At 39.6% G+C, this 20164-nt stretch overlaps 1 protein-coding gene across 1 annotated transcript in view; it reads left to right on the top strand.

Moving 5' to 3' along the window:
- The window catches only part of PDE11A (phosphodiesterase 11A), a 447606-nt gene that overhangs the window by 171822 nt on the left and 255620 nt on the right, over positions 1-20164 (top strand). The window contains exon 3 of the mRNA XM_004601369.2: positions 14364-14453. Within this exon, the coding sequence (XP_004601426.1) occupies positions 14364-14453 (90 nt within the window). The remainder of the gene's footprint in view (positions 1-14363; positions 14454-20164) is intronic.

Below are 20164 nucleotides of genomic sequence, written 5' to 3'. Positions count from 1 at the left end.
ATCAATGTGAACATTTACCTACTAGAGTATTTATCAAAGAATAAAAGAAATTAGTTTTTTTGGAAATACTATGTGAAGGCATATTGCCAAACAATAAAGATATCGATTATAACTTTCTTTTTTTTATATTATAACTTTCAATGTGATCTCAATTATGTTTACGTATATATGCCTTAAGCTAGGTATCATGTGTATGCAGATCATAAATAACAACCCAGGAGTATATACTGCAAATGCTAAATGGGTTATTCTTGAGGTAATGGGATGAGAAATAAAGGAGAACTATGCTCATCTTAATTTATGCAGTTTTATACTGTTCTTATTTGGTGGGGAAAACCCGCCAAGTGGTGCTTAAGGAGGACAGGGGCAACTCCCTGCGTTGCTCAGCCAGCCTTGCCAGGGGTCCGAAGCTCAGGTCAAAGGAAGCAATACTTTGTCAGGGTGCTAGTGCTTGCAGGGTTGAGAAATACCAGTAACATCCTGGTGGTTCTTAAGTGTACTCTGATTTTTTTTAAGTTTAGGGTGGAGGTGGGGGCAATAGCCACAGTGCTCTGGGTGTACTACACTGGCAGCACTCAAAAATCACTTCTGGCAGCACTTGGGGGACCACAAATGGTGCCAGGGATCAAACTGGCATTTGCCACAGGCAAAGCTAGTGACTTACCCTCTGGATGATCTTTCTAGCCAATTTTCTTTGATTATCCTTTAACCAAAATAGTTTATGAGTGTATTAAATGAGTTACTGAGAAAATGTACTTTTATGACAGGGTTGATAATTCAGAGGACTGGAGTGCATGCCTGGCATGTGAAGGTTGTGAAATGAATCTGAAACACCACATACTTCCTGGTGGTGCCCAGAGGGCACCAGGATTATACCCAGTGGTATTGGGAAGGGAAAACATGCAGTGCTGGGATTTGGAACCATGGCACTTCCCATATAATGCTGTGCCCTGATCTCTGTGTTATATCTCTGGCTCCCCAAAAATGTCCATGAAAAACTGTGCATACATGCCAATAAATAACTACTCATAAAATACTTAAATATTGCTTGATATATGAATGCTATATATTCATTCGCCAATGTGGTCTGGTGTGAGCCTCAGGCAATCACAAGCTAACGTCTGAGCTCGCAAAGCTGTGCAGAGAAGCAATAAAGGAAGACCTCAAGGAGAGAAAAGCAGCAGTGTTGGCCGATGCAGCAGAAGTTGGGAAAAGTATTCGCAACACCCGCCTGTCCTTCTTCAACTATAAGACCAAGATGATTGCCCTCCAACATCTTGATGAATCACATCTTCCAGAAGGGTAATGGAAAAGGTTATCCACGACTTCTACTTGGATCTCTTTGATAGCCACGTCCACCTGCCCAACACCAAATTCTGCAGAATGGATGTGTCATTCCCAGCATTCTCCCTTCCGAAATTTGACACGCCATTTTGTTGGTAAAGTAGCATACAGCACCCAGTCCAGACAAGGTCAGATAAGAACACCTGAAGAAGAATCTGCTGCTGGTACTCATCAATACACTGGCTCGACTCTTCTTCACATGCTACCTGTACAAATACAAGGTTCCGTCCCAATGGAAAACCAGCAGGACCATCCTGTTGTACAAGAAGGGAGAAATCCATGACATCATCAACTATAACCTGATCTGTCTGTTGTCCGTCGTCTACAAGTAATTCACTCGAGTCATCCTGAATAGGATTGGCAGAACACTACAGGAAGGACAACCACTCGAGCAAGCTGGGTTTCAAAAAAGATTCAGTACAATCGACCATATCCATACGGTGACCAAGCTCATTGAGGTTTTGAGAAAGTTCAAGATGCCGCTGTGTCAAATGTTCATTGATTTAAAGAAGGCCTTTGATTCTGTTGAGACTGAAGCAGTCATCAAAGCCCTTAGCCAAACAGGGTGTTCAAACTCAGTACATCAGGATCCTCCGTGGGCTGTATTACGGATCACCACCGGGATCTCACCATTCTACAAAGAAGTGATCATCAAGGTAGAGAGGGGTTTGGCAGGGCAACACCATTTCACCAAAACTCTTCAGTGCCACCCTTGAGAACATCATGCAATGACTAGAATGGGAAGGAATGGGAGTGAAGATAGACAGTTGGCAACTACAGCACCTCGCTGCACTGATGACATCGTTCTCATTACACCAAATATCAGCCAAGCAGCACGAATGCTGGCTGCCTTCCACCGTGAGGGTGGAAAGGTCTGACAGCAGCTGAATCTCACAAAGACAATGTTCATGAGAAACGGACTAGTTCTTTTTTTTTAAATTAATTAATTTATTTTTAATTCGTGAATCACCATGAGGGCACATTTACAGATTTATACACTTTTGTGCTTATGCTTCCCTCATACAAAGTTCGGGAACCCATCCCTTCACCAGTGCCCATTCTCCACCACCAGTAAACCCAGCATCCCTCCCACCCTCCCCGATCCCATCTCCCCCCACCCCACCCTGCCACTGTGGCAGGGCATTCCCTTCTGTTCTCTCTCTCTAATTAGCTGTTGTGGTTTGCAATAAAGGTGTTGAGTGGCCACTGTGCTCAGTCTCTAGCCCTCATTCAGCCCGCAACTCCCTTCCCCCACATGGCCTTCGACTACATTATAGTTGGTGATCCCTTCTCTGAGTTGCCCTTTCCCCAGAATGTGAGGCCAGCCTCCAAGCCATGGAGTCAACCTCCTAGTACTTATTTCTACAATTCTTGGGTGTTAGTCTCCCACTCTGTTATTCTATGTACCCTAGATGAGTGCAATCTTTCTATGTCTGTCTCTCTCTTTCTGACTCATTTCACTCAGCATGAAACTTTTCATGCCCATCCACTTAACTACAAAATTCATGACCTCCTTTTTTCTAACAGCTGCATAGTATTCCATTGTATAGATGTACCAAAGTTTCCTCAACCAATCATCCATTCTAGGGCATTCGGGTTTTTTCCAGATTCTGGCTATTGTAAATAGTGCTGCGATGAACATACATGTGCAGATGTTGTTTTGATAATACTTTTTTGCCTCTCTGGGATATATTCCCAGCAGTGGTATTGCTGGGTCAAATGGGAGCTCAACCTCTAATTTTTTTGAGAGTCGTCCATATTGTTTTCCAGAAGGGCTGAACCAGTCGGCATTCCCACCAGCAGTGTAGAAGGGTCCCTTTCTCCCCACATCCTCTACAACAGTGGTTGCTTTTGTTCTTTTGGATGTGTGCTAGTCTCTGTGGTGTGAGGTGGTATCTCGTGGTTGTTTTGATCTGCATCTCTCTGATGATTAGTGATGTAGAGCACTTTTTCATGTGCCTTTTGGCCATTCGTATTTCTTCCTTGGTAAAGTTTCTGTTCATTTCTTCGCCCCATTTTTTGATGGGGTTGGATGTTTTCTTCTTGTAGAGTTCAACCAATGCTTTATATACCATTGATATCAACCCCTTATCTGATGGGTATTGTGTAAATATCCTTTCCCATTCTGTGGATAGTCTTTGGATTCTGGTCACTGTATCTTTTGCGGTGCAGAAGCTTTTTAGTTTAATGAAGTCCCATTTGTTGATCTCTGTTTTTACTAGATTGCTTAGTTCTGTGTCACCTTTGAAGATACCTTTATCTTCAATATCGTGGAGGGTTTTGCCGACCTTGTCTTCAATGTACCTTATGGTTTGTGGTCGAATGTTAAGGTCTTTAATCCATTTTGATCTGACTTTTGTGCATGGTGTCAGGTCAAGGTCTAAGCCCATTTTTTTGCATGTGGTTGTCCAGTTGTTCCAGCCCCATTTGTTGAAGAGACTTTCCTTGTTCCACTTCACATCTCTTGCTCCCTTATCAAAGATTAGATGATCATACATTTGGGGTTGTGTGTAGGGATATTCCACCCTGTTCCATTGGTCTACGGCTCTGCCTTTGTTCCAGTACCATGCTGTTTTAATTGTTACTGCTTTGTAGTAGAGTTTGAGGTTGGGGAGGGTGATGCCTCCCATCATCTTTTTCCCAAGAATTGTTTTAGCTATCCGTGGGCGTTTGTTGTTCCATATGAATTTTAGGATTGCTTGATCCATTTCTTTGAAGAATGTCATGGGTATACTTATAGGGATCGCGTTGAATCTGTATAATGCTTTGGGGAGTATTGTCATTTTGACAATATTGATTCTCCCTATCCATGAGCATAGGTATATGTTTCCATTTTCTCATGTCTTCTTTTATTTCATGGAGTAGCGTTTTATAGTTTTCTTTGTAGAGGTCTTTTACATCCTTGGTTAAGCTGATTCCGAGGTACTTGATTTTCTGGGGCACGATTGTGAATGGGATTGCTTTTTTCGCGTCCCTTTCCTCTGCCTCATTGTTTGTATATAGGAAAGCCATGGATTTTTGTGTATTGATTTTGTAGCCTGCAACTTTACTGTATAAGTCTATTGTAGAAACGGACTAGTTCTTGATGTTCCATTTGCCTTCAATGGAATGAAAATCTCCGAATGCAGCAGCTATGTGTTCTCTGGGTCGAGAACTCAACATGAGGAATGACTTGGCACCTGAACTGCACAGGAAGAAGAGAGCAACGTGGAACGCCTTCAAGAGCATCGAAGAGGTGGTTAAGAGAACAAAGAACCTCCGGCTCTGGGCACATCTTTTTGACTCCAACATTCATCCTGCACTAACATACGCCTCAGAGACCTGGGCCCTACGCAAACAGGATGAGAACGCTATTCGGGTATCCCAAAGAAGAATTGAAAGAGCTATGCTTGGAGTATCATGTTTCACTCAAGTGAGAGAAGGAATAGAGAAAGAATCCGGAGTTCTGACCTCTGTCGACGGTCAAAAATCAGGGACACTGTCTCATTTGCTGAGGTTGTCAAAAATCAGATGGCTGGACACGTAATTCAATTTAGAGATGACTGCTGGACTAGAGCTGTTACAGACTGGATTCCACGGGACATCAAAAGAACGCCTGGCCACCTGAGATGGTCAGACATCTTTGTCAAGACCCTGAATGAATGGTTTGAAGCTCTTCGTGTTCCTGGAGTGAGCAGATGCCATTGGGCTACACTAGCACGTGACAGGGACGAATGGAGACATTACTGGTGCCTGCTTGAACAAATCAACGAACAACGAGATACCAGTGATATGTCCATTGAATAAAACAACTTCTAATATTGGGACTTAATTCCAAGAAAATGTCATGGGAATGAAAAGATTTAATTGTGTAAATGTTTAATCCCAGGACTTTAAAGTCAGAAAGAGCCTAAATATTAAGCACAGGATAATTGAATAAATAAATTAATTAATCCATCTCCATAAGACTTTTGGAATTGTTTAATATTTTGCCTCTCATAAAATGCACCACTTCAAATGAGTAATTCAGTGATTTTTAGTAAATTTTAGGCTGCCGCAGTCATCACCACAGCTTTCAAACCATCTCTTGAGATGAGAGGGCAAAGACATGGAGCCAAATAGAAGTAAGGTTTATTTGATAATATCACAGGTACATTTCTGGTTTGAATACAACATCCTGGGCAGCCAAAGTCAAAGAGAGTGAGAAACGATGGTGTGAGGCTATTTCTATGAAACTAGACTCAGTCTTTCTACTCTTGGATAAGCTGAGCTCTTGGGGATATTCTTTAAAGAGAAAGGTGGGAGTGGAAGGGTGCTTGATCCAATTCCCAGCTTCAATGATCAGGGACAGAAGCAAAAGCACCTAAATTCCTTCTCCTAAGAAGGGAAGGCAGAAGAGTGTCTCTAATTTACCATCTTGCTTTCCTCAGCTTTAGTAAATAAAATCACCCTCTTTGTAAGTGCTGATTCTTAGACAACTTTATACCATATACAAATAGAAAGGGCTGGAGCAATAGCACAGCGGGTAGGGTGTTTGCCTTGCACATGGCCGACCTGGGTTCGGTTCTTCCGCCCCTCTTGGAGAGCCTGGCAAGCTACCAAGAGTATCCCGCCCGTACGGCAGAGCCTGGCAAGCTACCCCTGGCATATTCAATATGCCAAAAACAGTAACAACAAGTCTCATATTGCAAACGTTACTGGTGCCTACTCAAGCAAATCCATGAACAACAGAACGACAGTGCTACAGTGCTACAAATAGAAAGCTTAGTTTTTACCCATTTTTTTAAGGCCAGAGTTGGTTATTTAGACAAACATTGTACATGTTGATACAAAACTCATTTGAAATTTTGAATCAGATTCTTGAAATTTCCTTCTCATTGTCTTCTCTGAAATTTTCATGGAAACAAAACTGCAATAAATGAAACAGGACAGATGGAAGCAGGAGTACCCTCAGGCATTCTAGAAAACTCCTTATTAATTTTTAAAATTCTAATTCTAAGGTGCAGAAAGTGGTGTATTATAATTTTAACAAAAAACCTCTCCCTCCATATTTTGATATCTTTCTAACTACTCTACTTGAAGCATTGATTTACTCTTTGAGTCCTAAGTATCATCATCCAGCTTTCAATCTTTGAGACTCAGTAAAGCTTTGCCTCACAGTTAAAACCTGGGGAAAAGGACCTTTAGAGCAGTTCTCAGAATCTGCACAGGAGAGGGCATTGCATAAGGGTAACAAATGCTCTCTCACCCATTAATTTGGTTGACAGTAATGTGGTTCTTCAAGCTGTTTTCCCTTGAAAACTAAGTCCATAATGGGGATGGCCCCAGGCTCCTCACTGCGAATCTCCTGTGTAGACCTTCAGTATTCTTTAATGGTGTCTAATTGGACCAGACCAAATCCTGGGGATTTAATAGCCTTTCCCTGTGGTTATAAGCTTAAAAGGGCTCGATACCTACTGTCTTCCTTAGAGATATTGACAGACATTCCCAATACTCCGATTTTATGCTTATTAATGATGCTTTTCATAAGTTTCCACGGCTAAAATGACTTTCACTCCTGTTTTATGATTTTCAGTTTGACTCCCTTTCTGAGTGGGATATTGTAAAGATTAATTAGCCAATGTGCATAAAGTGCTCTCAAGCTGAAAAGCGGTGCACAAGGGTGTACAGACTCATTAGTTTCTTGGTTATTAAAGTTTTTTAGACCTTTGGCATTCAGATGGTCAAATTAATATTCTTTGTTAGAGACAGAGGACTTTAGAAAGAGCAATCTCTCTCTCTCTCTCTCTCTCTCAGACACACACACACACACACAAACACACATGCATCTGTTACAATGACACTAAGAAAGACCAAAAAGCATTTATATCTACTTATCTCCTGTTTCCATACTTTTATAGGAGTGGGGGTTCAGGCAGCACAATCTGCTCTGCTCAGGGCTTACTCCTGGCTCTGCATTCAGAAATTACTCCTGATGATGCTGGGGCACTATACAGGATGATGGGGACTGAACTCAAGTTAGCAGTGCAAGGCAAGCACCGAACCCACTGCACTATCTTCTCAGCCCCTGTTTCGGTTTATACTTCTTATTTTCACCTTAAAAAATTTATTCACCTGTTTCTTCTGATGGGCTGGGGCGAAAGCACAGCTACTGGGTTTTCGCCTTTCACACGGCCAACCCATGTTCGATTCCTCTGCCCCTCTATCGAGCCCTCGAGGCAGAGCCTGGCAAGCTACCCGTGCGTATTGGATATGCCAAAAACAGTAACAATAAGTCTCTCAATAAGAGACATTACTGGTGCCCACTCGAACAAATCAATGAGCAACGGGATGACAGTGATACAGTGATACAGTTTCTTCTGATATCCAGTAACTTTATGAATCATATTTTCATGTGGTTATTCACAATGGAGCCTTGTAAGATAGATGGCATGTTTTCCCAGAGCAAAAAGCAGAATAGTTTTCCTTGCAGTATACTTAAAATAGTTTTTCTCTCTTGAGCAGAGGCTAAATAGGCTTCCTATACATTATAAAAGATTTCAGTTGCTAACATTTGGGGTTCCTCTCCTGTAACAGGATGACCTTTGTAAGCTGTGTATGATACTATTACTGAACATTTTATCTCAAGTCAGAATCACAATTTACATATCGCTAAGAAGTTTTTAAAATCTATCTTCATTATATATAATATACAACATAGTTAATTAGTATTTGTAGTCTTATGATAAAAGCCACAGAATAGGAGCCAGAGTGATAGGACAGTGGTTACAGTGTTTGTCTTGCAATGCAGCTGATCTAGGTTCGGTCCTGGCACCCCATATGGCCGCAGAGCCCAGGTGAGAGTGATCTCTGATACTGGCATGATGGGATTGAGATCTGAGGTCAGGAAAACTATACACATGGAATTTGATCATGGCTGATTGTAAAGTTGGGCACTACAGTTGGGCACTATGAATAACTTTGTAAATTATAGTACCTTAATAAACAAATATTTTTTTAAAAAGCCACAGAGTAAGTAATTTCTAAACACTTATCATACTTAGCCTAAAAAATGTTAAGTTTTTAATTATGCATATACAATTATGTCAACAACTGACAGAAGATAGAAGATTCCCTTTGTAAACAAGACCCTCTCTCAGCTTTTAGTGGTTTATGAAGGTACAATATATTTTTCCATTCATAATAATCTTTGGTCAGATCTTTGGTCAATTAATATTTAAGAGCCCAGGAAAAAAAACCAAAAAAGTCACGAAAGACAAAGAGGTTTTTTTTTTTTGTTTGTTTGTTTGTTTGTTTTCTTTTTGGGTCACACCCGGGATGCATAGGGGTTACTCCTGGCTCATGCGCTCAGCAATTACTCCTGGCGGTGCTCAGGGGACCATATGGGATGCTGGGAATCGAACCCCAGGTCGGCCATGTGCAAGGCAAATGCCCTGCTATCACTCCAGCCCAGACAAAGAGGTTTTGTTTTTTTTTTAAAAAAAGAAAGGTACACAAAGAGGGTGAGTTTCAATTCTTAGATTCCAATCTTACTTAAGGATTAGATTGAAAGCTGATTTTAAAGATGGTCTCTATTTTTATTGTCTGTATTTTCTTACGAATCATTTTTGGTGGTGTCTGGGGACCATTTTGTGCTGGGCCCCACATGGATTAGGCCTGTGCTCTCACTGCCGGGGCTGGGTCTCTGAGGAGCTGTTGGCTTTTTAGCAGCATCAGCTGCACCACAGAGGAATAACGTCATGTAAGAACAGGGATAAAATAGCTCTCAATTGAATATGAAGTCACCAACTAAATTACCTTTTAAAATGTATCTTGAAGACATTTGTATATAGAACATATAAGCAAAGCATTTACAACCAAGACTAACTGATTATCTTCAAAAGGGAAGAAAATCACCCCAGAAGGAGGAGATATTTTGAAGGATAAAGAGGGGGGAAAAGGAAAACATAGTTAATTGTTTGGTAATTGCATGGTAAAGGACCTAGAAACAATGGTTAAAAATATGTGTAAAAATATGTTGTATCCTTTTTTACTGAAGCAATTGCTACTGATTTATTTTTCTCATTCCACTGATTCTCACTTTTACTATATCACATTTTCTTTATTTTACTGATTAAACTAGAAGCTTTATTGCATGTACATAATAAAAACAACATTTTTAGTCTCTTTCCAAGTATAAGTAATTGTAAATTACTTATTCTAGGGCTTTTATCACAAAACTATAAATGCCAATGAACTATGTTGTATATCATATATACAAATATAGATAGATAAAATAAAGTTCTTAGAATATTTTTCACTATGTGAATGGTGATTCTGACGAGATAAAATGTTCAGTAATAGTATCATACACAGATTACAAAGGATTTCCCGTTACAGGAGAGGAACCCCGAATGTTATCAACTGAAATCATTTATAATATATAGGAAGCCTGTCTAACTCTGCTCCAAAGAGAAAGATGATTTTAACTATACTGCATGGTAAGCCACTCTGCTATTTGCTCTGGGGGAAGATGCTATCTATCTTCCAAAGCTATTTTTCAGACAAGCACCCATGAAATCAGAGTCAATGAATTTGTGTGACATAACAAAATGTGGGAGAGCCCGTAGAGAATTATCTCACAACAGCTTTGGATAAGTTTGCAAAGACTAAATTTTCTTATTTGAAAAATGGGACTAATGGCATAATATATGGAGTTGTGAGGATCAAATAATAGAATACATATAAAATGATTAGCATAATAAGAACTTTGTTGAAATCAATAATTATTATAATGTTTATTTACTAAGATGCATATATGTTCATTAAATTCTTCATTTCTCTGGCAAATAGAATGTGACAACTCTACTGTTTTTAATCATTTTATCACAAAATATTATTACTAAAAAGGAAAACAAAGAATATTAGTTAAATCAATTTTACAGACAAAGATATAGGTTCAGAGAGGTTAAATAATTTGTCAGCTTTACACAGAATAGTTATATGAAAGAAATGTCATCAACTTAAAATTTAAGTTATTTTAAATTACACAGTATTTAAATGTTTAAAGATTAATAAATATTTTTATCATAAATAGACTAAAATACGTCTACACCATAATTTAAAAAAATACACCTCACATGTTCCTTTGGTCAATTTCTGCTTTTGACCTATGAAAATCTGAAACTTGACCCACGAAGGCAAACATATAGTGGAGAAGGAAGGAAAAGAGGAAAGAAGGGAGAAAGAAAAAGAAGAGCAAAAATAGAAAGGCAGAGAAGGAAAGGGGAAGTGGAAAAGTAGCTTCTATCTCCTCCTGACCTCCACCTTCATCACTCATTCCAGAGAAAAAAATAAAAAATGGAAAAGGGCTTTTTGTGTGTGTAGGTGATGCTGAAAGTGGTCTCACTCTGACTATAGACAAGGAAATTCTGGCCAAAGATTTGGCATTTTTATGTCAACAGCTTCATTCTGGCTTAACAGCAGACCTCCTAAGGCATGAGGGGAAGTAGGAAGGAAGCACAGAAAGTGACAGAAATCACATCTGATTCTTGAAGACAACATGTTGTAAAGAATGAACATCATTGGTAAAATTGGATGACCTGAGTTATTGTGTTGAGTTTGAGCAAGATAATGAGATCCCAATCTCTAAAATATTCATACATTTCTCCACGGGGAGTTGATGTGCCACTCAAATGAATAAATGAAGTAAGAGTATTTCCATGGAGCAGGCCCTCATTAAATATTAGCTTAGGGCCAGAGAGAGCTCAACTGGCCGGAGCTCAGGTTTTGTATGCCAGAGGCCTGGTTTTGGTCCTGGGAACCCTCTGTTTCCCTCTGAACACTACCCAATGCAACAATCCCCGGTCACAAAATCAGTACTAACTATTGAGCACTGCTGGATAGGATCCAAAACAAAAAAAGGATAGAATAAAATTAGCTTGTTTTGGTGTATGTGCTTCAAAACAATGTAAAAATACTAGTAACTTTGTCTCAAATTAAGTGAAGAAATTTATACTGAAAAAAAAAACCTGTAAAAATCAATTCATTGATTTGTGTCTAAGTGCCAATGCCAATGCTTTAACTTTGCTTTTCTTGTCTTTAAGAAAAAAACTCATAGCATTAGCTTCGACAGTGCTCACAAAAATTAAGAGGTCAGAGAGGTTTGAGTGGAACAGGCCTATGTAAGCAAAACAAGATTTCAGTAAGTGAGGACTTACAGGGAAGACAAATTGCTTTTTATCTTTTATTGCTTTTTATCTTTTATGCACTTCAAGTCCTCAGCAAAATAATTTCTCTCTCCAAGTGATTCTGCGTAACTCACAGTGCTCCTGAGCAGATATGCTCCTGCTGCTCTCTCGGGAACCCCCTGTAACCTTGGCATTGTGGTCTTCGGATGTGGCTGCAACTGTTTTATAGTACTCAGCATCTCTTCACAGGAAACCTGTGTGTGTGTGTGTGTGTGTATGTGTTTGTGTGTGTGTTTGTGTGTGTGTATGTGTGTAAGGAAAGAGAGGCCGGGAAAAGGGTGAGGGGGTTTCAGTGAAGTCCCCAAACAACATCACATCACTTGTCACCGTGTCCTATGTTGTGAAGAGTTTAGGGGTAAAGTTATTTAGGTTGTTACTTTGGATAGTCTGTCTCTCTGAAATCAGGGATTCTGGAGTTGAACTAGAAGGAGAGTGCCATAAAAAATGCTCAACACTAGTCTCTGTGGTGAAGAGTTTGGCAGGTCGGGCTATCACAGTGGGCTGTTTCTTTTCGAAGGAAGAGTGTTCACGTAAAAGCTCTGCAGCCTTTTCTCGGCAGGCTTCCATCAGGCCCTCCCCCAGTCTGCTTCCATACCTCCTGGTGCGTACAGAACAGTGGCACAACTTGAGCTTTATTCCTTGAGGCCACTTTCTTGCTGGGTCTATCCCAACAGGTGTTCTTCAGTCTGAGAGCTGACAGAGTTCTGGCGTCAGGAAAGACCCTGATTACAAGTACATGTATTAAAAAAAATGTGTCTTTTGTTCTTTTGAATGTGTGCCAGTCTCTGTGGTGTGAGATGATATCTCATTGTTGTTTTGGTTTTCATCTCCCTGATGACGAGCGATGTGGGGCATTTTTTCATTTGCTTTTGGGCCATTTGTATTTCTTTTTTGAGGAAACTTCTGTTCATTTCTTCTCCCCATTTTTTGATGGGGTTGGAGGTTTTTTCTTAGACAAGTATCTTGTATATCCGGGATATTAATCCCTTATCAGATGGGTATTAGGTAAATATTCTTTCCCATTCTGTAGGCTCTTTCTGTATTTTGGTCACTGTTTCTTTTGAAGTGCAGAAGCTTCTTAGTTTGATGTAGTCCCATTTGTTTGTGTTTGCTTCCACTTGCATGGTCAGTGCTTTTTTGTCCTTAAAGATGCTTTTAGCTTCAATGTCATGGAGAGTTCTGCCTACATTTTCTTCTATGAACCTTATAGATTCATGTCTGATATTGAGGTCTTAATCCACTTTATTTTTTTATAATTTATTGATTTTTTAATTAGTGAATCACAGTTAGGGTACAGTTACAGATTCACACATTTTCGTGCTTGTTTTACCCTCATGCAATGTTCGAGAGCCCATCCCTCCACCAGTGTCCATTCTCTACCACTTATGAACCCAGTATCGCTCCCACCCCCCTATCCCATCCCCCCCACCCCACTCCGCCTCTGTGGCAGAGCATTCCAATTTTTTTTCTCTGTCTCCTCCTGGTTGTCGTGGTTTGCAATAGCGGCATTGAGTGGCCATCAAAGGGGGGGAAAGGGGATGCTCCTTCACTGTTGGTGGGAATGCCAACTGGTCCAGCCTTTCTGGAAAACAATATGGACAATCCTTCAAAAACTAGAAATTGAGCTTCCATATGACCCCGCAATACCACTTCTGGGAATATATCCCGAGGATGCAAAAGAGCACAGTAGAAATGACATCTGTACCTATATATTTATTGCAGCCCTGTTCACAATAGCCAAAATGTGGAAACAACCCGAGTGTCCTAAAGCAGATGACTGGTTAAAGAAACTTTGGTACATCTACACAATGAAATACTATGAAGCTGTTAGGAGAGATGAAGACATGAAATTTGCTTATAAGTGGACAAACATGGAGAGTATCATGCTAAGTAAAATGAGTCAGAAAGAGAGGGACAGACATAGAAGGTCTGCACTCATTTGCGGAGTATAAAGTAACATCACATGAGGCTAACACCCAAGGACAGTAGATACAAGAGCCAGGGGGATTGCCCCATAGCTGGAAGACTGCTTCATGAGCAGAGGGGAGAAGGCACTAAGAAAACGATGGCTGGAGGAATCAGTCGGGATGGGAGATGTGTGCCAAAAGTAGATAATGGACCAAACATGATGACCTCTCAGTGTCTGTGTTGCAAGCTATAATGCCCAAAAGTAGAGAGAGAGTATGGGGAATATTGTCTGCCTTAGAGGCAGGGAGAGGGTGAGAAAGGGGGGATATACCCGGGATACTGGCGGTGGGGAATGTGCACTGGTGGAGGGATGGATGTTTGGTCATTGTGAGATTGTAACCCAAACATGAAAGCTTGTAACTATCTCACGGTGATTCAGTAAAATTTAAAAATTAAAAAAAAATGTGTCTTGCCTCTTTGGCTTCCAAAGAAATCACGAGAACTAACTTTAAACTCCAGATAAATCACAACTCTTTATGTATACTCAGTTGAATCAAGAATTAATGCAAAAATAATTTTGACACAGTTCCAGTATCATAGCCCTCATAATCTGTGACTGGCTGTATGTCTTATGTTATCACTCCTAGCTGAAAGTTGATGGAGATAATCTAGTAGTAAACTCAGAAAAAAAAAATCCCCATGGAGTGAAGATTTTACTACTCCCCTTCTCCACCCCCTGATCCCCCCTCTGCCAAAAAATAAAATTTTTGTAGTAAAATTTTTAATAAAATAAAAACAAACTACACAATCTCTGTAATTAGAAATAAAATAATCAAGCATATGCAGGAAATGTGCGATTTGCTTCAGTGACCTGTTAATGTCTGGAATACTCTTGTGCCCTAGGTGATGCAGATGTATCTTCCGTTTTGTGGAATCGCCATATCTAATGCTCAGCTCTTTGCTGCCTCAAGAAAAGAATATGAACGAAGCAGGGTGAGTAGAAGGAAACACTGCAAGAAACCTCAAAGCTCTGTGTCTGTGAGTGCCTATGAGTTATTGTGTAATCACCATGCAGCTAGGGAACTTCATTGGCTCTCTCTAGACCCCTGCGTTCAGTAGTCTTGGGCCACTTCCCTACCCCAAACTGCAGCCACCACCAACAGTCGCATGAAGGAGGGAACAGGGTCGCCAGGCTGATTGGTGATCAGTTGCCATTTATTCCATTCTCCCCACATGCCTGTTCCAATCTCACTGAGCCCCTCATTCCTGTCTCCTCCTCTCCCCCTTGCTCATCTCTCAGCACTCCAACTTGCTGCCTTGGTCTCTCTCTGGTCTCTCAACAACTCCCCCAACATTGGGGGTAGCATAATCAACATATGAAAGCCCTTCCTGATCAGGCTCAAAGACAAAATACCACTTAAGGATTTTCTCCTTTCCTTAGTCTAATAACTTAATTAACATCTTAATTAACATCTTAATTCTACTTCTTACTATTAGTTATTTTGTATGGACTCAGTAAATTGCTATAGATCTCAGACTATAGTGCTTAGGCCAGATTAATCTTTCCTAACCCTAGCAGGGTCCTAATTCAGTAGTTACTTTTTGGATCATGACAGAATCTGTCCATGACCATGCTCTTAACTTATAGTTAAGTATTATGGCGCTTAGGCCTGGCCCATTTTGATACCAGGGTAGCTCACAGCTTGCCCTGGGTCCATCCAGTCCCTCGTTGGGATGCTGTTTTGGGGGATCTACGAAGTAAGGGCAACTGAGACTTAAGTTGAGAGAACAGATGCTCAGGAGTCAATATCATTCAGAATCAATTAACTCCCAAGTTACAAAAGCATAGTATTAACTGTCTTTCTGTGTCTATACAAAAAAAGACTTTGCTCTGAATTAGCTATGCAGAGGACTTAAGGAGAAGAGGAAAGCAATATTTGCAAGCTAACAAAGTCTGATTAGGAGATAAAGGTGATTGACCAGTTGGGGAAGCAGAGCACAAAGAAAGAGATTACAAATAAACTCAGAGGAATGGGAGCACTGTGTGGGAGTAATCCAATAAACATAAGCTCTCTGTGGCAAGGCAGGAAGGACAAACCAATGTCATCCTACAAGTTATTATGTCTTTTGCTTTGTTTTGTTCTTGTTTTGGGGCCATGTTCTTCAGTGTACAGAGGTTGTTCTTGGCTCTGCCTCAGGAATCACTCCTGGTTGTGCTTGGGGACCATATGGGATGCTGGGGATTGAACCCAGGTTGGTCTCATGCAAGGGAAATTCCCTACCTGCTCTACTATCATTCTTGCCCCTCATTTTCTTTTAAAAACAACAGATGATCTTCATGTAGTTCAGGAATCTCTTTTATTTGTATAATCTTTCAATTTATGGTTGAAGATCTTCTTTAAGTATAAACCCAGAAAGTGTATTAAAATTCTATTGTTGTAGAGAAATGGAGCCCATTTCTTTTCAAAAGGAACTTAAGTGTGTAACTCTGATACAGTAGATATGTTCTTCATTCTTTGTAAGTATATATCAATAACCCAGTTTATTGATATTTTCCTAATATAGTTGTTTTAAGAAGCAAGATATATTGCAAATATGCTTTCAACCACCTCACACAGTTTGATTTTTGAATTGAAATTTTTTTTGAAAGAATATTGCCCAAAATATGACAATAATTCAACACCTTTGCCGTGCATGCAGCTAATCTGAATTCACTTCCTGGCACCACATATTGTCCCCTGAGCCCCTCTAGGAGTGATCCTGAGCAGAGCCAGGAGTAAGCACTACCACAGCTGGGTGTGGCCCAAAACTCAAAAACAAAACCAAGCTAAAACAAAACTGAATTAAAAACCCTAAACTAATCTGGTAAATTAAATTGATTAAGAATATTATTTGCTAGGCATTATGGTCTATGAAAATTTCAAAGTGAAAAGATGAACACAACGGGCTTTCCAATCATGTTCTTTGGCATAGTCTATCATACCTTTTCTTTTATTTGAAGCCAGTTTTTATCTTTAGCCCGAGGTCTTATCATTCTTCTCTTTTCATTTGGTGCTTCAGCAACACTGCCTGCAAATTCTAGAAAAACAATCTGACTCACTTTCTCATGCCTAGACCCACACCCTCCCACTGTCTTCAGTGCTTCCTCTGTCTTGTGGTCCTCCCACTTCCGTCTGCTTTGTTCATCTTTCAGGACCAGGCTTAGCTTTCTAGTTAATCTTTCCCTTTCAGTTATTTTCTCCTTGATATTCTATCATTAGTCTATTCTGGGTACTTATACTGTATTATAATATTCATTGATAGTTTTTCTCTCCAACTACTTTTTTGAGCACCTTCAGGGATGCTTAGTCTATTATTAATTTTCCTGTATTATTAATAAACTCCTATGTATAGCTTAATTCATTTATTCACTCAACAAATATTTAATGTGTGGTAAATATTTCAAAGACTTTGTTCAAAGTCCCTGCCTCATGAAATTTACTATTCTAAGAGTTAATAAAAGTAAATAAATAAAAAAATATATGCTACTAGTTAGGAATAAGTTCTATATACAAAAATGAAATGAAATCAAGGAATAGATATTGGATACTGAAGTAAAGCTTAGGAAAATATTTATTTCAATGAACAGGGAAAAAGTTCTTTATAAGGATCCCATGCTCATGCAAAGATCTAGTGGCGTGAAAGAGCAAAACCACCCTATGATCTGGATGGAGGACTCAAGTGGAATGATCTAGAGGAAAGTCTCTGGCATTTCTGAATACATGCACCTATGTCAAGTTATTATGTGTTTGCTTGAATCTAATATGCTATATATTGATTACATTTCATCTTTAAATAAAAAGTCAACATTTTATTTATTTTCTTTTTGGGTCACACCTGGCAATTCTCAGGGGTTACTCCCAGAGGTGCTTGGAGGACCATATGGGATGCTGGGTATCGAACGTGGGTCAGTCGAGTGCAAGGCAAATCCCCGACCCACTGTACTATTGTTACGGCCCCAAAAGTAAACATTTTAAATCTTAAGTGGGGGAAGAGGAAACTTGGTCATGTGTTCTGGAAAGTAAAGAGGAGACGAAGATGGGCAGTGAATAAGCGGCCAGATATTGGAAAGGCCTTTGGGCCTGGCAAGGATTCTGGCTTTTATTCATGTGTGATCGCTGGAAAACCATTTTGAGTTCAATTTGATTTACTCTCAAAGAGATCATTCTGGTTTCCATGGTGACTATAAACTGGCTGGGAGGAGGGAGAAAGGGCCAAAGCAAGGAGAGGAGTTAGGAAAGAACTGCATTGCGGTTAAGAAATAGGATAGGTCTGAACCCACAGAGATCCTGAAAGGGCTCTGTAACGTCCCTTCACAGTGACAGTCAGCCACTAGTCCTGAGTCCAGGATACTGCTAGGAGATACTCCCAGCTGTAACCCTAAAGATCATAAATGGTCCCATAGTTAGTTCCAGCCCCCTGCAACTGTGGTCCTTAAACAGTCCATCCAAAATAAGGATCCAGTGGGAGACCCTGTGTTTGTGCCTCAGGTGCTGCTGGATGGCTCTGCACACAGCTCTACTCCTCCAGCCACTGGTAGGGAGCAGTCCAACCCACCCACAGATCTAGCAGGAGACCTGCCCGCCACTTGTGTTTCCAGAGCGAGGTCTGCAGAACTCAGTTGCTGCTGCAGATACTGAAGCAGACGGGAGGCCCATATCCAGTCTCTTTCATGGTTTATGGCCAAACTTAGTGTGGGGAGAAGGTGCTCATCACTGACAGGCAGCACCCTCTCAGGGACCCAGAAAGCCATATCCAGCCATGCATCTGGTAATACACCTCTTGTCTGAGCACCCACGAGTGGACCCTGATTATCTCTACTATATAAAACTCTGGAACAGTATTTGTAGCATGGAACCCAAATGGTGCTCCATTACACCAGTGGTAATAGATAAACACTTTATCTCTAATATTAAAGTTTAAAAATCTATTTAATAATAAAATAACTAGGTACAGTATTTCATTAACAGATGTGAAATATGAAAGTTGTAAAGTATGAAAACATCAATGGCATAAAATATGGGGAATCAAAGTAAGAGTGAGCATTTTTTTTTTTTTTTTTGCTTTTTGGGTCACACCCAGCGATGCTCAGGGGTTACTCCTGGCTTTGCACTCAGGAATTACTCCTGGCAGTGCTTGGGGGACCATATGGGATGCCGGGGATCGAACCCGGGTCGGCCGCGTGCAAGGCAAACGCCCTACCCGCTGTGCTATCGCTCCGGCCCCATGAGTGAGCATTTTTATATGCAGTTAAAAGTTATTAGCTTAAAATAAACTATTATATCTACAATCTGCCTTATGTACACCTCATGATTACTCCAGTGAAAAATCCTTTATAGATACACAAAAAATATAGCAAGAAATTAAAACATGCCACTACAAAAAAATGAGAAAAAAAAGACAAAAAAGGGAAGAATTTAAAACATCAGAAATTAATTTTTAAAAATGGTCAATGGTAAGTGATTGCCGATCAATAATGACTTTAAATATAAATGGAAAAAATTATCCAAGTGAAAAATACAGTAATGGATGAATGATTAAAAAATAAAAAGATCCAATAATTGAGTCTACCTATTAGAGACTCAATTTGGGTTTAAGGGCACACATAGATTGAAAGTGTAGAAAAAGATAGTTCATTGAAATGATAACCAAAATTATAGCAAAAATGATTATACTCCTATCATACAAAAAGATACACTGAGTCAAAAAATCACTCAGTAAGTCATTCAGGGGGAAAAAAGTCATAGTAAAGGGACAAATACATCAGGAGGATATTAAAATTACAAATATATGTGTGCCCAACATTGTTAATAGATATGTATTTAAAGCAAAAATTAACATATCTGGGGGGAAAAATAGATAGAAAGGGTCTTCAGTGTTTCAATTTCAACATTGACTGGCAAATAATTCATAAGTAAATAGTGGACCTGAAGAATACAGTATACCAAATGACTTTCCAGACAGATACAGAACGTTTTTCAGTATAAATCTTATGTTGTGACCTAGAGGTTACCTAAAGGTCAAGGTAAGAAGGCTTAACATTTTAAAGAAGGTTATAAGTAAATTGTTAGTTATAGAAATCTAAAGTTTAGGGAAAATACTGGGACTACAAATTTCTATCTGAGAACTGTCAGTATACAGTTTGTATCTAGAACTAGGGTATTGGTTGATCTGGGGGGAAAATATATAGAGAAACATTTTTATATATTAAAATATACTTATGGAAAAGTTTCATGGATGAACCAGGAACAAAATAAAAGCTTATTTGGAGGAAAGGAAACTCAGGTATTTGCTTTTAGGAAGGCAAATCTAGAAGCAAGGAGTGTTTTACTATGTGAGAGACTTCCAATTTCAGTTGAATTACATATCATCTTGGATTTTCTTCTCCTCTCCTATTCTGGAGTTAGTATGCATTATTATTTGACGAACTTTCATCACTTGCTAGTAAGCCACAATTCTAAATTAGAAACAATAAAACTAGTATAATGTGATTTATCAGTGCAAGACTCAAGGCACAATTAGTTTTTTCCTGTGAGATAAATGTTCTTGTAAATAGGTCCCAAAGGCCCTATTCATGCAGTCACAACAAATTGGAAAGTTAAATAATTGTTCAGTTAATATGATTCATCTGAACAAATAATCTGGATGATTAAGGAAATAATATT

Source organism: Sorex araneus, chromosome X (genome assembly GCF_027595985.1).
Source record: "Sorex araneus isolate mSorAra2 chromosome X, mSorAra2.pri, whole genome shotgun sequence".
NCBI lineage: Eukaryota > Metazoa > Chordata > Mammalia > Eulipotyphla > Soricidae > Sorex > Sorex araneus.
Note: the sequence above shows the minus strand (reverse complement) of the source record. Positions and strands in the feature narration are given on the sequence as shown.